General features: G+C 37.7%; 1 protein-coding gene across 2 annotated transcripts in view; it reads left to right on the top strand.

Annotated features, from left to right (window-relative positions):
* PAFAH1B1 (platelet activating factor acetylhydrolase 1b regulatory subunit 1) overlaps positions 1 to 16176 on the top strand; it is an 82962-nt gene that overhangs the window by 26148 nt on the left and 40638 nt on the right. For both annotated transcript variants that reach the window (XM_007454190.1, XM_007454191.1), the window contains exon 2: positions 12313 to 12533. In XM_007454190.1, coding sequence (XP_007454252.1) covers positions 12502 to 12533 — 32 coding nt within the window. In that variant the 5' untranslated portion in view covers positions 12313 to 12501. The remainder of the gene's footprint in view (positions 1 to 12312; positions 12534 to 16176) is intronic.

Here is a 16176-nt window from a genome sequence, read left to right as displayed (position 1 = left end):
GATTAGGGTTATGAGCTATAATATAATATGTGCTATTCAAGGAAGGTAGATAATTTGCTGACCCTCTTTATTTTATTTAAAAAAATATATACCTCTTTCTCTTAGCTGTCATTCATTCATTCATTCATTTATGGCTGCGTTGAATCTTCATTGCTGTGCAAGGGCATTCTCTAGTTGCAGAGAGCGGGGGCTACTCTTGGTTGCGGTGCGCGGGCTTCTCATTGCGGTGGCTTTTCTTGTTGCAGAGCATGGGCTCTAGACGTGCGGGCTTCAGTAGTGGCACGTGGGCTTAGCTGCTTCACGGCATGTGGGATCTTTCTGGACCAGGGCTCGAACCCGCGTCCCCTGCGTTGGCAGGCAGATTCTTAACCACTGCACCACAAGGGAAGCTATGCTGACCCTCTTTAAATAAGGCATTGTTGAGTGACAATTTCATGAGAGCAGGAACCACTGGTAATCACTTAATGTACATCTAATAATAAGTAAATCGACAGTTTCCATTTTTTATGTCAGTACACCTCTACTGTTACCATATAATTGGCTGTTTGTTTTCCCTCAGACACATCCTTTATTTTCTGTATTGTTTTCCCCTATTTCATAAACTCCTGGATAGCAAAGAACAATGTAGATTATTAGTGAAGTAATATTTTATAAAGGTGTTGTGTGTGTGTGTGTGTGTGTGTGTGTGTGTGTGTGTGTGTGTGTATTGACATAGGATTTATTTTAAATAGTTCTTTGTTTGGGCTTCCCTGGTGGCACAGTGGTTAAGAATCTGCCTGCCAGTGCAGGGGACACAGGTTTGAGCCCTGGTCCGGGAAGATCCCACATGCCACGGAGCAACTAGGCCTGCAAGCCACAACTGCTGAGTCTGCGCTCTAGAGCCCGTGAGCCACAGCTACTGAGCCCACATGCCACAACTGCTGAAGCCTGCGCACCTAGAGCCTGTGCTCCGCAACGAGAGAAGCCACTGCAATGAGAAGCCCGTGCACCACGACAAAGAGTAACCCCCGCTCGCCGCAACTAAAGAAAGCCCGTGCGCAGCAACAAACACCCAACACAGCCAAAAATAAATAAATCAAAAAAAAAAAAAGTTATTTGTTTAAAAAGCCAAAAAATTTAAAAGTTTGGCTTTCAGCACATATCCAAGTCACTGTAATGGCCTTCAGAAATATTAAAATCATAAACATCAGTGAACACTCTAAGTCTTCCTTAAACATAATATGACAAGTTCCAGTCTAGTACTCTTTAAGGCAAAGTTGTGTCAGTCCTCATAATTTTGACATTTTGTAGTGTTTATAATTTGAGATCAATGTAACATTCCCCCAAAATGCTGTTGTGTAAAGCATCATTACTTCAAAACTGTATGTAATACTGTGTTACCAGGAAGAGAGAGAATAATGCAGAAGAATTCTGCATTGCATAAAAATAAAACTCTGCTAAAATAAAACTAAAAAACTCTCCTAAAAGCCTTTCATAAAAAAATGTAACAACCTTCTGCTTTGGTTTCCTTGAAGCTGGAAACTGATCTCAAAATTTGAAGCCTTAACATCACAATGCCTCAAATTCTAGGGTATTCTTTTGATTTACACCAATTTTACGTGAGGCTGATGGTCCCATTTTAAGAATGGTCTAAGTATTGTGATTTTCTTCTTTTTAATTAATATTCAACTGGAAAATCCCTGGGTAAGACCTTACCAATCAATATGTTAATATTGAAGGCTTTAGCATTTAAAACAATATTGTTTGAGCAGAAAATTCCCATTAGCCTTGAAGCTTTAAGTCCCTAACTTTCGGACCAAAAGCTCTCATTGCAATGGGGTGATATTGAGAGCTGTGTGGTGGACTTTATTTCCCACCTTGGTAAAACTAGACTTCTGCAGATCTTGTAGCTCTGTCCTGTCCGTGTAGTCTCTTTCAGTGTGTTACCACTTTCTATTGTAGTTTTCCAGGTAATTTTTAACGTAACTAACTATTGATACACAGCCTAATACAAAAGAAGTTGGCAGGAGAAAAATTTCAAATCGTTTGCTCAGAGATTATAGGATGGTATTATTGTTGAAATGTCTGTCTCAAGTGTGAATCCGTTAGCAGTGAGCCTTGGTGTCCTTGGGAAGTCCATGGGAGATAAAAGAACTTGCAAACTTGGCTAAGTGTGAAACCTTAGCCAATGTTTTTAACACATTGAAACAAAATGAGAGGAACTTTAATAATTTACTCACCATCCTGATTTGTAAGATTATTTTTTAATATTCTCTTACTTCTCTTTTCTTTTTTACTTTTCTTCTTTCTCTTTCTCTGGTGAGGTACTTATCTAAGTCATAAACATTGTTGTCTAGGAGAGCTGCACTGGTGTGACAGAAAAGTGGATATAGTATTAGAATACAGAATACTTAAGAATTCTGCACTCCAGAAAGCATACTGAAGAAGCCTCTGTTTCTAGTGCTCAGGCAACACAGATCTGATCTCTTAAGAACGTCTGGATATTGACAAACCAAACCCTTCTTTGCAAATGAACAAACCAAACTCTTTGAAATATGTTTGTGATATATACAAGTAGCTTAGCGGGGATTATTGAAGTACTGCCAAAATACATTTCAAAAATTATAAGTCTTTTCATTCATTATGTTGACTTCGGAAGGATTTGTGAACCCCCTTAAAATGCATGTATGTAATATTTTGTTTATCTTCATATGTCCTTTTATGAGGGAGGAGGTCTTGGCTTTCATCACATTCTCAAAGGAGTCCAGTGACCCCCAAAAAGATTTAGAACTCCTCCACTAGGTGGTATGAAAATACTGCCTGGTTTATTTGTACTGTTGGTTATAAATATAGATTGTTCATTGCAAAGTACTCTAAACTCTGTCTTTTGCTCCATTTGAGAACCATTTATTTTTGTTGTTATGGGATATTTTGCAATTATATGTTAAAATATTAAGCTAAAAGGTAACTGGAAAGGTAAATCTGAGAAATACTGTACCTTGTCTATATTAAATTCTTAAGTATGATACTTGGGCTTTCTGGTAACCAATATGTATGTTAAATAAAGGCAAGAAAGTTTAAAGCTAGGAAATTAATAGAGGATAAAATAATCTGAGTTAAAAGGAACCTTAGATATTATCTTCTTCCCAGGAAAGTTAGATGAATTACTCAGATTTATAGAGTTGCTGACTGGCTCGAACCCACATCTTCTTTCTTAATTTGCATTTAGGGCTCATCATACCTATTGTCTCTCTCTACCATTTGTCATCAGTACTTAGCTAGTTGTAATAAAAACATTATTAACCTATAGTAGTAAATAATAACATAATTAATTATAATTAGCAAATTGAGACGTTTTAAATTTAATCATCCCATTCTCTCACTACAACCTTTCAAGTGTTCGTCTCCCAGGAGATAGAGACCTCTGCTTTCTTAATCCCTCTACTCTTTATTTGCCTTTCCTGTTATCACTTTCTGCACAAGGTAGTTTAGGCTCTTTGATCCATTGTTTCAACTCCCTTCATTATGCATTCATCTCAGATATCCTGTCAACCCTCAACCCAATCCTAGATCTCTAAATGTATGACTTTTTTGTTTCTGTAGCCAGACGTCTATACATCCTTGCTACAGAAAAATCACATCTTTGTAGATTGGCACCAGCAAAAATTCATGGTCTCCGATCTTAAAAATGTCCTTCCTGTACTTCCTGTTATGTTTCTTTGCCCTCATTCTTCATAGCAGCTCTTTCAAGCCTCTTATTGCCTTCTTCCTTTCTCCCCCAGCCAGCAAATGACCTTACTTCCTGTTTTCCCGGAATATAAAAATTTTTGCATCTTTTTCTCCTTTCTAATACAGGAGAAGAGGTAAAGCCATCTTTATATCTGGATCTCTCATTCCTTTTTCTTCCTCCTCCTTCCATTGAGTATTTCCCTATTCTGATTTTTAAAAAAGACTTTATTATGGAAAACATCAGACTCATAAACAAAAGTAGAGAATAGTAACCATTCATGTACCAATCCATCTTCAACAGTTATCAACTCAAAGCTAATATTGTTTCATATATGTCCCTCCGTCCACACTTCCAAATTTTTTGAAGCAAATCCCAGACATGTTATTCCACTGATAAAATTTTCATTGTATGTTTCTAAACGACTTTAAAAAATAATCATGATACTATTATCCGGTGAAAAACTCAGTTATTCTTTAATATCATCAGGGGCTTCCCTGGTGGCGCAGTGGTTGAGAGTCCACCTGCCAATGCAGGGGACACGGGTTCGAGCCCTGGTCTGGGAGGATCCCACATGCCGCGGAGCAACTAGCCCCGTGAGCCATAATTACTGAGCCTGCGCGTCTGGAGCCTGTGCTCCGCAACAAGAGAGGCCGAGATAGTGAGAGGCCCGCGCACCGCGATGAGGAGTGGCCCCCACTTGCCACAACTGGAGAAAGCCCTTGCACAGAAACGAAGACCCAACACAACCATAAATAAATAAATAAAATTAAAAAAAAAAAATCTCAACTCTTAATATCATCAGACATCCAGTCAGTGTTCACATGTTTGTTAACTGGTTTGTTTTACAAAAATTATTCATTTTACACTTTCTAAAAGTTCAGATCTAAGTAAGGTCAGTGAAGTCCAATGGTTATATCACTTATCTCTTTTAATCTATAGGTTTCCCTTTCCAACTCTTTTTTTTAATTTCCTTGGAATTTATTTGAAGAAACTGGGTCATTTTATAGGGCTTTTCACAATCTGGATTTTGCTGGTTGTATCCCCATGGTGTCTTTAACATATTCTTCTGCCCTCTATACTTCTTGCAAATTGTTAGTTGGAGCCAGAGACTTGAACAGATTCAGATTTGATTTTGTGGCAAGAATACTTTATAGGTGGCTTGTTTTTATTCTGTCAGTGGATACATCATGTCTGGTTGTTTCATTGTTTGCCTTTGGTTAATTAGGGGGTGAAAATGGTCATATTAAAATTATTCATTCCTTTATTTCTCTTGAGTCTTTTTTTTTCTCCACCATTAGCTTTTAAGCATCTCGCTTGGTTGAGAAAAACAACAACCCAGAAAAATTGCTTTTTAACATTTCCATCTGTTTCTAAGATTTTTATTCATGGTACCATCTTTACTTCATCTTCTTGCACTCATCAGCCCATTTGGATGTGGATTTTGCGGTGTTGAACCATGCCCTTACCATTTTACTGAAACCATTCTCATCAAGGTAATCAGTGGGAGCTCTATACTGAATGGAACAGACCCATTTCAGACCTTATTTTACTTGACAATTGGGTAACTTTGGGTATTGTTGGTTGCCTCTCCTTGAAATACTTCCTTGACTTGTGACATATTCTCTCTTCTTTTTACTTTTACCTCTTTAATTGCTTCCTCTCAGCCTTTGTTATAGACTCTTAAGTGTTGGTGTTGCTCTGCCTGGCTCTAGCCTAGGGCTTCTGCTCATTGTACTCTACACATTCTCCATAGGTCATCTCATCCTTTGTCATGGCTTCAGTTATACCATCTCTTAGCTGGTAAGTACCAGACCTTTTTTTTTCCCCCCATAGGTTGGTTCTTTTCAGAACTGACTTGGTTGTACAGCTTCTGACTAGAAATCTCACAGGCACCTTGGATTCAGTGTATCTAAAGATGGAATGAGTCACACTTACTTCTTCATCCCCTCACACATAGTTCTACTTAGTTCAACTTATTTCTAATCTAGAAATCTAGAAGCTTTTTGAGTTGACTCCTTCACTGACCTTTTACTCTCACCTTTCTAGTTCTCTTTATTTACTGCTGCTATTCTAGTGTAGATCTCCATCATCTGTCACCTTCATTACTGCAAACCTTCTATATGGTTTCTTCCTTTCCCGTCCTTATGGTCCGTTCTTCACTATATAAATGAGAATGATTTTTCTAAAAAAACTTATCTAATGGTTTACCATTGTCCCTAGGATAAATTGTAAAGACCAGAGCTTGTTTTGTGACCCAGCCTGTGCATACCTCTTCAGCTTTATCTTTTTAAAAATTTATTTATTCATTCATTCATTTAGTCTGTGTTGGGTCTTTGTTGCTGTGTGCGGGCTTTTTGTAGCTGCTGCGAGCGGGGGCTACTCTTCGTTGTTGCGTTTGGGCTTCTCGTTGCGGTGGCTTCTCTTGTTGTGGAGCACGGGCTCTAGGCGCGCGGGCTTCAATAGTTGTGGCACGCAGGCTCAGTAGTTGTGGCGCAAGGGCTTCGTTGCTCTGCAGCATGTGGGATCTTCCTGGGCCAGGGCTTGAACCCGTGTCCCCTGCATTGGCAGGCAGACCCTCAACCACTGTGCCACCAGGGAGGTCCCCTTCAGCTTTATCTTGAATCATCACCCGCTGTGTGGAAGTACTTGTCACACTTTTCATGCAGTTTTAATTGCCTGTTTCTTGGCTGACTCTTCCAGTAGACTGTAACTTCTTCAGTGTAAAGACCAAGTCTTTTCTTTTCCCTCATTAAACCTGATGCCTGGCTTATAGTAACTGTTTTGTGTATTTTGTTGAATGAATAAATTTGTGCTGTACACTATCATACATTCAGTGATTTATGCATGCCTTGGTTTTATCGTTATTAGATCATGCTAGTATTCCAGTACTATTGTAATTCTTGTACATTAATTTGCTTTTTTGTCTAGAGGCAGTCTCTCCATAATTAAATTGGACCCTGTAATGTACCTAATACAGTAGAGTTTTTTCCTGATTAAAACAGGGATTTTTGCTATGTTTCTTTTTTACTCTGATTTATATGATTAATTCTCGGTCAGTGGATTACCATTGTCCCAGATAATGGAAATCTGTAGACAGTTCACATAGTCACCAACATCAGATAATCCTTACCCTACTGTAACCTTCGTTAGAGTGTATGAGTTCCAAGATAGTTTGGCTTGGCATGACTAGCGAGATTTAGAAAAGTGAGGCTTAAATAATTAAGAGATGTTAAATACCAAAGATGGTTGGTTTTCTGAGTTGTCCATTGTGCTTGGTTCTCAATCCACTATTTATTACTGACATTAGTCTTATTTCTCTGGATTTAGACATAGTGGTAGTGGTGGCTTTCAGCTATTATTTTGAGGTAACTGGGCTACAGGTCAGAAGAATCATTCAAGATTATAAAATAAATCCCTGATTATATTTACTAGTATTGCTCAGTGGAGAAGGATCTCTATTGAAATCAGCAGCTGCCATTGGGAACATATGAGTACTCACTTTTTGACTCAGGGCTCCTATTTAAAAGCAGGGTCTGCTCTCTCATTTTTCCTCCTTGGCTGGCTTATTCACCACTCTCTATCCCCAGTTCCTGGAATAGTGCCTGACATGGCATGGGAAGGGTACTCAAGAAATGGTCTTTGACAGCGTAGTGGTTACCAGAGGGGAAGGGGTGGGTAAAGGGAATCAACTGTATGGTGACAGATGGAACCTAAACTTTTGGTGGTAAGCACGCTGTGGGGTACATAGAAGTAGAAATACAATGCTGTATACATGAAACTAAAATAATGTTGTAAACCAGTGTTACTGCAATAAAAAATAGAAATTGAGAAAAAGGTACAAACTTGCAATGAGTAGTAAAGAAGTCCTAGAAATCTAAGGCACAGTATAGTGAGTGTAGACAACAGTAATGTATTATAATCATCAAACTTGCTCAACAAAAGACTAGAACTTAATTATTCCAACCACTTTTTTAAAAATTATGTAATATGATAGAGGTACTAATTAATCGCTACAAGGGCAATGATAATATTATAATCTATAAATGTATCAAATTAACATATACCTTAAATTTACACAATGTTATATGTCAAATATATTTCAGTTTTTAAAAAGATATCATGTATATATATTTTTAAAGGGTTTTTTTTAAGTCTATTGAATTTGTTATGATATGGCTTCTGCACCTTGGATTCAGTGTATCTAAAGATGGAATGAGTCACACTTACTTCTTCATCCCCTCACACATAGTTCTACTTAGTTCAACTTATTTCTAATCTAGAAATCTAGAAGCTTTTTGAGTTGACTCCTTCACTGACCTTTTACTCTCACCTTTCTAGTTCTCTTTATTTACTGCTGCTATTCTAGTGTAGATCTCCATCATCTGTCACCTTCATTACTGCAAACCTTCTATATGGTTTCTTCCTTTCCCGTCCTTATGGTCCGTTCTTCACTATATAAATGAGAATGATTTTTCTAAAAAAACTTATCTAATGGTTTACCATTGTCCCTAGGATAAATTGTAAAGACCAGAGCTTGTTTTGTGACCCAGCCTGTGCATACCTCTTCAGCTTTATCTTTTTAAAAATTTATTTATTCATTCATTCATTTAGTCTGTGTTGGGTCTTTGTTGCTGTGTGCGGGCTTTTTGTAGCTGCTGCGAGCGGGGGCTACTCTTCGTTGTTGCGTTTGGGCTTCTCGTTGCGGTGGCTTCTCTTGTTGTGGAGCACGGGCTCTAGGCGCGCGGGCTTCAATAGTTGTGGCACGCAGGCTCAGTAGTTGTGGCGCAAGGGCTTCGTTGCTCTGCAGCATGTGGGATCTTCCTGGGCCAGGGCTTGAACCCGTGTCCCCTGCATTGGCAGGCAGACCCTCAACCACTGTGCCACCAGGGAGGTCCCCTTCAGCTTTATCTTGAATCATCACCCGCTGTGTGGAAGTACTTGTCACACTTTTCATGCAGTTTTAATTGCCTGTTTCTTGGCTGACTCTTCCAGTAGACTGTAACTTCTTCAGTGTAAAGACCAAGTCTTTTCTTTTCCCTCATTAAACCTGATGCCTGGCTTATAGTAACTGTTTTGTGTATTTTGTTGAATGAATAAATTTGTGCTGTACACTATCATACATTCAGTGATTTATGCATGCCTTGGTTTTATCGTTATTAGATCATGCTAGTATTCCAGTACTATTGTAATTCTTGTACATTAATTTGCTTTTTTGTCTAGAGGCAGTCTCTCCATAATTAAATTGGACCCTGTAATGTACCTAATACAGTAGAGTTTTTTCCTGATTAAAACAGGGATTTTTGCTATGTTTCTTTTTTACTCTGATTTATATGATTAATTCTCGGTCAGTGGATTACCATTGTCCCAGATAATGGAAATCTGTAGACAGTTCACATAGTCACCAACATCAGATAATCCTTACCCTACTGTAACCTTCGTTAGAGTGTATGAGTTCCAAGATAGTTTGGCTTGGCATGACTAGCGAGATTTAGAAAAGTGAGGCTTAAATAATTAAGAGATGTTAAATACCAAAGATGGTTGGTTTTCTGAGTTGTCCATTGTGCTTGGTTCTCAATCCACTATTTATTACTGACATTAGTCTTATTTCTCTGGATTTAGACATAGTGGTAGTGGTGGCTTTCAGCTATTATTTTGAGGTAACTGGGCTACAGGTCAGAAGAATCATTCAAGATTATAAAATAAATCCCTGATTATATTTACTAGTATTGCTCAGTGGAGAAGGATCTCTATTGAAATCAGCAGCTGCCATTGGGAACATATGAGTACTCACTTTTTGACTCAGGGCTCCTATTTAAAAGCAGGGTCTGCTCTCTCATTTTTCCTCCTTGGCTGGCTTATTCACCACTCTCTATCCCCAGTTCCTGGAATAGTGCCTGACATGGCATGGGAAGGGTACTCAAGAAATGGTCTTTGACAGCGTAGTGGTTACCAGAGGGGAAGGGGTGGGTAAAGGGAATCAACTGTATGGTGACAGATGGAACCTAAACTTTTGGTGGTAAGCACGCTGTGGGGTACATAGAAGTAGAAATACAATGCTGTATACATGAAACTAAAATAATGTTGTAAACCAGTGTTACTGCAATAAAAAATAGAAATTGAGAAAAAGGTACAAACTTGCAATGAGTAGTAAAGAAGTCCTAGAAATCTAAGGCACAGTATAGTGAGTGTAGACAACAGTAATGTATTATAATCATCAAACTTGCTCAACAAAAGACTAGAACTTAATTATTCCAACCACTTTTTTAAAAATTATGTAATATGATAGAGGTACTAATTAATCGCTACAAGGGCAATGATAATATTATAATCTATAAATGTATCAAATTAACATATACCTTAAATTTACACAATGTTATATGTCAAATATATTTCAGTTTTTAAAAAGATATCATGTATATATATTTTTAAAGGGTTTTTTTTAAGTCTATTGAATTTGTTATGATATGGCTTCTGTTTTTTTTTTTTTACATCTTTATTGGAGTATAATTGCTTTACAATGGTATGTTAGTTTCTGCTTTATAACAAAGTGAATCAGTTATACATATACATATGTTCCCATATCTCTTCCCTCTTGCGTCTCCCTCCCTCCCAGTGGCTTCTGTTTTTTAAGTTTTGGTTTTTTGGCTGCGAGGCACGTGGGATCTTAGCTCCCTGACCAGAGATCGACCCCGCACCCCCTGCATTGGAAGGCAAAGTCTTAACCATGGGCTGCCAGGAACGTCCAAGATGTGATGTATTTAAAACAAAAAGAAATAGTCTTTGTTTCCTCTGTCCATGATGTGTCTCTTAGTAGGTGGTTCTACATGCCCTTCATTAGACGTTAATTTCATTTGGAAGATGATTTCCTATTTCTTTGAAGTGTCCCTTCCAATTGAATTTTGTAGGTACCAGTAGTCTGCATTTTAAATAAGACTTACTCAGATATATAGTTTACCCTTGAACAGTGTGGGGCTAGGAGCATCAAACCTCCTCCGCACAGTCAAAAATCTGCGTATAATTTTACAGTTGGCTGACTCTTCATATCCACAGTTTCAGATTGTGTAGTCCCATAGTACATATTTATTGGAAAAAAAATCCACTTATAAGTGGACCCATGCAGTTCAAACCCGTGTTGTTCACGGGTCAACTGTATTTCCTAATTACAATGGACGTTCTGTCTAGCTATTTTTATACAGTGTGATAAGACATACTAATATTAAACTTTTGTAAGTTTATACAGGAGATTTGAAGAATAATTTTAAAAAAATTTATTTATTTGGCTGTGCTGGGTCTTAGTTGCGGCACGTGGGATCTTTGCTGCGGCATGTGGGATCTAGTTCCCCAACAAGGGATTGAACCCGGGCCCCCTGCATTGGGAGCTCGGAGTCTTAACCACTGGACCACCAGGGAAGTCCCTGAAGAATAATTCTTTAAGAAACAATTCTTGATTTTTCTTTTACCTACATTTACTCTCATTGAGCTGATCACAGTACTTTTTAGATATTGTATAGAAATTGGCTTTATAGTGTTGCAAGTGTAAAGAAAGGGCTCTGAAATATTAGGTAATGGGGTTACAGAATTGGATTACTGTGTGAGCACAAAGAAGGATGTACTTCATTCAGTTTTTAATTTTTTTTAAAGACATAAGCACACAAAATAAATTGAAACAATGCTAAGTTACCTCTTTTTAAAAAATATTTATTTTATCTTTGGCTGCGTTGGGTCTTTGTTTCTGCACACGGGCTTTCTCTAATTGCGGCGAGCGGGGGCTACTCTTTGTTGTGGTGCACAGGCTTCTCATTGCAGTGGCTTCTCTTGTTGCAGAGCATGGGCTCTAGGCATGTGGGCTTCAGTAGTTGTGGCACACAGGCTCAGTAGCTGTGGCTCCCAGGCTCTAGAGCGCAGGCTTAGTAGTTGTGGCGCACGGGCTTAGTTGCTCTGCTGCATGTGGGATCTTCCTGGACCATGTCTCGAACCCGTGTCCCCTGCATTGGCAGGCGGATTCTTAACCACTGTGCCGCTAGGGAAGTCCCTAAATTATTTCTTGATTAAATGCATTGGTTAAGAGGGCATGAGATTGCTAAATGGCTTGTTTACATTATAAGTAATATCAGCTATTCTAAGATCACTAGTAACTAATATTCAATCTTGAAGGTTACTTCAGTTATGGTTGGAACCTTTGGCTTGTGGACAGTTTCTGAAGTACTTATCTTTGTTACTTTTTTCAGATAATGCTTCTTTTTGTAAATTAGAAAATGTGTTTTTTTTATCATTAATGGAAAATTATTGTCTTCTCTAGAAGTTGTATGTTAATATTCAAAATTTAATAAAATTGATATCAGTATATCTAGTAGGTGACATGGTTGTGAGTGGGTAAATTTTAAAATAGTGTTCTTTTAGCTCAGTAAACTATTAATGATAATTTAAAATTCGTAAAATGACTATTTTAGCATTGATTTTCACAGTAGGTTAAAAAACATCATCTGATATTCATATTACCATCATAGTAATACCTCACCTTTGAAAGTGTATACTGCAAATAATAATTTAGAAATAATTTAAATTCTAAGTGAACGAAATAATCTTTCTCTCTTTCTTCTTAGGTGGAATGAACCTTACTTGTTGAATATCTCCTGGTTACTCGTTGGATTCACTTGTGGAAGAATCATTTTCCCCTGCGTGGAAGCCACTTAGTGGCATATTTAATTATAAATCCAGGGATTGCAAAGTTTTTTGATTTCCCAAAGGAGGGACATACCACTATATCAAATAAGCTTGACATTACAGCCAAAATGGTGCTGTCCCAGAGACAACGAGATGAACTGTAAGTTTCTCTGTTTTGTGATTTTTTTAAAAATCCTCTCATAAAAGACAAAGTAGTAAATTAAAATACAGCTTTGGGAGACATATTCTAAATTAAAACTATTGTTATGAGAGTTCAAATATTGGTTTGGACTATTTGGTCTGATTTTAAAACTGGATCTTATTTTGACATAGTATTATTTACCCGTTTGACATAAATGTGTGTATGTTTAAAGCAGAGCAAACAAGTAAGTTAGTTGGGATAAATTCTATCCTAAGCGCGTCTTAACTATCTTATGTTCAATAGGAAGGTAGGTGCTTCAAAGCTCTTCAAAATTTTTTTGTCTGGAATCCATGTATTAGAAAAATGAAAGCTTTTTTGTTGTTTTTACTGCTAATGCCTTTTCCTTTTTGTCTTACTGTGTTATCTTTTATTATCCAATGGCTATCGTATTTGAACTTTATGAGGTGGCTAGTATAGTTAATGCAAGTGCATTAATGAAAGAAGCATGAGATGATTTAACTACTGCTATTTTATAGTATCTTATAGCATCCCGTATTTTATAATATTCTATTTTTGTAGGTGAGGAAATAGGGGGAACATTTAACTTCATGTTCTAGGTATTTAAAAGATTTTCTGGGCTTCCCTGGTGGCGCAGTGGTTGAGAGTCCGCCTGCTGATGCAGGGGACACGGGTTCGTGCCCCGGTCCAGGAAGATACCATGTGCCGCGGAGTGGCTGGGCCCGTGAGCCATGGCCGCTGAGCCTGCGCGTCCAGAGCCTGTGCTCCACAACGGGAGAGGCCACAACAGTGAGAGGCCCGTGTACCACCAAAAAAAAAAAAAAAAAGATATAATAAAAGATTTTCTGTGGGTTTTTAAAAACTTCATTTGGAAATAATTTCAAATTTATAGAGAAGTTGTAAGATTAGTACAAAGAATAGTCATACATTTTATCCAAATTCACCTATTGTTATTTTTTTACTATTTGCTCTATCATTTGCACTCTAGCTGTGTGTGTACAGTATTTTTTTTTAATTGGAGTATAATTGCTTTAAAATATTGTGTTAGTTTCTGCTGTACAAGGAAGTGAATAAGCTATATGTATACCTCCATCTCCTCCCTCTTGGACCTTCCTCCCATGCCCTGCCCATTCCACCCATCTGGGTCATCACAGAGCACCGAGCTGAGCTCCCTGTGCTATATACAGCAGGTTCCCACTAGCTATCTATTTTATACATGGTAGTATATATATGTCAATCCTAATCTCCCAATTCATCCCACCCTCCCCTTCCCCCCACCCATGCCCACATGTCTGTTCTCTACATCTGCGTCTCTGTTCCTTCCCTGGGTATAGGTTCATCTGTACCATTTTTCTAGCTTCCACATATATGAGTTAATATACGATATTTGTTTTTCTCTTTCTGACTTACTTCACTCTACAGTGTTTTTTTTTAAAACCATTTGAGAGTAAGTTGCATGCATGAATGACCTTTCCCCCAGGTACTTCATTGTGCGGTTCCTAAGAATAACTATATTTTTTTATAAAACCACAGTACAGTTAGCAATTTCAGTAAAATTTAACATCGTCACAATACTTTTTATTTAATCTACATCAGTTTTGTTAATTGGGCCAATAATGTCCTTTATAGCATTTTTTCCCCCTCTCTGGTACACCAGCCAGTCTAGGATTAGGTATATTTAGTTGTCATGTCACTTTAGTCTCATTTAACCTGGAACATTTCCTCAACATTTCTTTGTCTTTTATGACATTAATATTTTTAAATAGTCTTTAAAAAAATTCTTTTTATTGAATGAAAGATTCTTTAAATTCTATAGTGCTTTACAATTTTCAGAAGCTTCACACATGATTTCATATAATCCCATAGTAACCCTTTTTTCCTCCCTACTCCTATGTTGCCCCTTCCCCACTTCTGTCACCCCACTGGTAACTAACCACTGGCTTGTTCTCTATATCTGTGAGTCTGCTTCTTTTTTGTTTTATCCACTAGTTAGTTGTATTTTTTTTTAGATTCCACATATCAGTGATATCATACAGTATTTGTCTTTCTCTATCTGGCTTAGGTCACTTAGCATAATGCACTCCAAGTCCATCCATGTTGCTGCAAATGGCAAGATTTTCTTTCTCTTTTTTTGGCTGAGTATTATTCTATTGTATATATATCACATCTTCTTTACCCATTCACCTATTGGCGGACACTTAGGTTGCTTCCATACTTTGGCAATTGTAAGTAATGCTGCTGTGAACATTGGGGTGCATGTATCTTTTCAAATTAGTGTTTTTGTTTCTTTCGATATGTACACAGGAGTAGAATTGCTGGGTCATAAGGTAGCTCTATTTTTAGTTTTTTGAGAAACCTCCATACCTTTTTCCACAGTGGCTGCACCAATTTACATTCCCACCAACAGTGTATGAGGGTTCCCTTTTCTTGCCAGCGTTTGTTATTTGTGAATCTTTTTTTTTTTTTAATAGAGTATTTCTCATTTTATGTTTGTCTGTTTCCTCATGATTAGATCCAGTTTATGCATTCTTGGACAGAATACTACATAAATAATTTTGTATTCTTTTCAGGATATCATATCTAGGGACACAGAATGTCCATTTGTCCCTCAATGATGATGTTAATTTTGATTGCTCAGTCTAAATGTCTGATGTCTCCGCTATATAGTTTCTTTTATTTCCTTTTCAGCAGATAAGTGGGGAGATATTTTAAGATCATGCAAACATTTTTCTTTCCTGTCGATAATTTCTCCCCTAGATTTAACATCTATTGATGATTCTTGCTTGAATGATTCTATACTACAGTGGTAGCAAAGTGATGATTTTCTAACCCCACTTCTCATTCTGTATTTGTTAGCTCTCAGCATTTTACTGTAATCAGTGGACCTTCTTTTTCTCCTTTTTATATACTTCTCTTTTCATTATTGGTATTAACTCATAGGTTCTTATATTTTCAGTTATCATTCATTACTATTATACTGTTTTGGTGCTTGAATTGTCCCAGATTGTCCCATAGGAGCCTCTTCAGTTGGCTCTTATCTATGCCCCTGTCATTTTTTGTGAGCACCTCCTTACTTTCTAGGATAACAGGATATTCCAAGCTTATTGTTTACCTATCCTGTCTTAACCTTAGAATCAGCCGTTGCGCTAGAAAGCCCTGGTTCCTCTTAGTGGGGAATGGTATTTGAGACCAAAACATGGGCACTAAGTGTACTCATGACTACTGGGATGTCTTTGCTTCTGGGCCCTTTAAGTAGACAGAACTAGGACATACATGTATGTATTAACACATATACAGACCCCCTAGCTTATATGTGTACTAAAGTTTCTCAGTCTTTGCACAGTTGACGTTTTGCGCCGAGTAATTCTTTGCTGTGGGGGCTGTCCTGTACGCTCTTGGTTGTTTAGCAACATCCCTAGCTTCTACCCACTACGTGCCACAACCAAAAATATCTCCAGATGTTGCCACTGTCCTCTAGGAGGGCTGTCATACTTCCAAAATAGTTTTAGAATTATTACGCTCATACTACTACAAAAAACCAAATCTCCTGGAAAGGGTCCAGAGTTTGTATGCAGTTATCCCCCCATCCATCCTACCCAAGACTGAGAGTATATAATCAAATACTGTGTTTGTAAGTTACGTG

Source organism: Lipotes vexillifer, unplaced genomic scaffold (assembly GCF_000442215.2).
Source record: "Lipotes vexillifer unplaced genomic scaffold, Lipotes_vexillifer_v1.1 scaffold680, whole genome shotgun sequence".
Lineage (NCBI taxonomy): Eukaryota > Metazoa > Chordata > Mammalia > Artiodactyla > Lipotidae > Lipotes > Lipotes vexillifer.
Note: the sequence above shows the minus strand (reverse complement) of the source record. Positions and strands in the feature narration are given on the sequence as shown.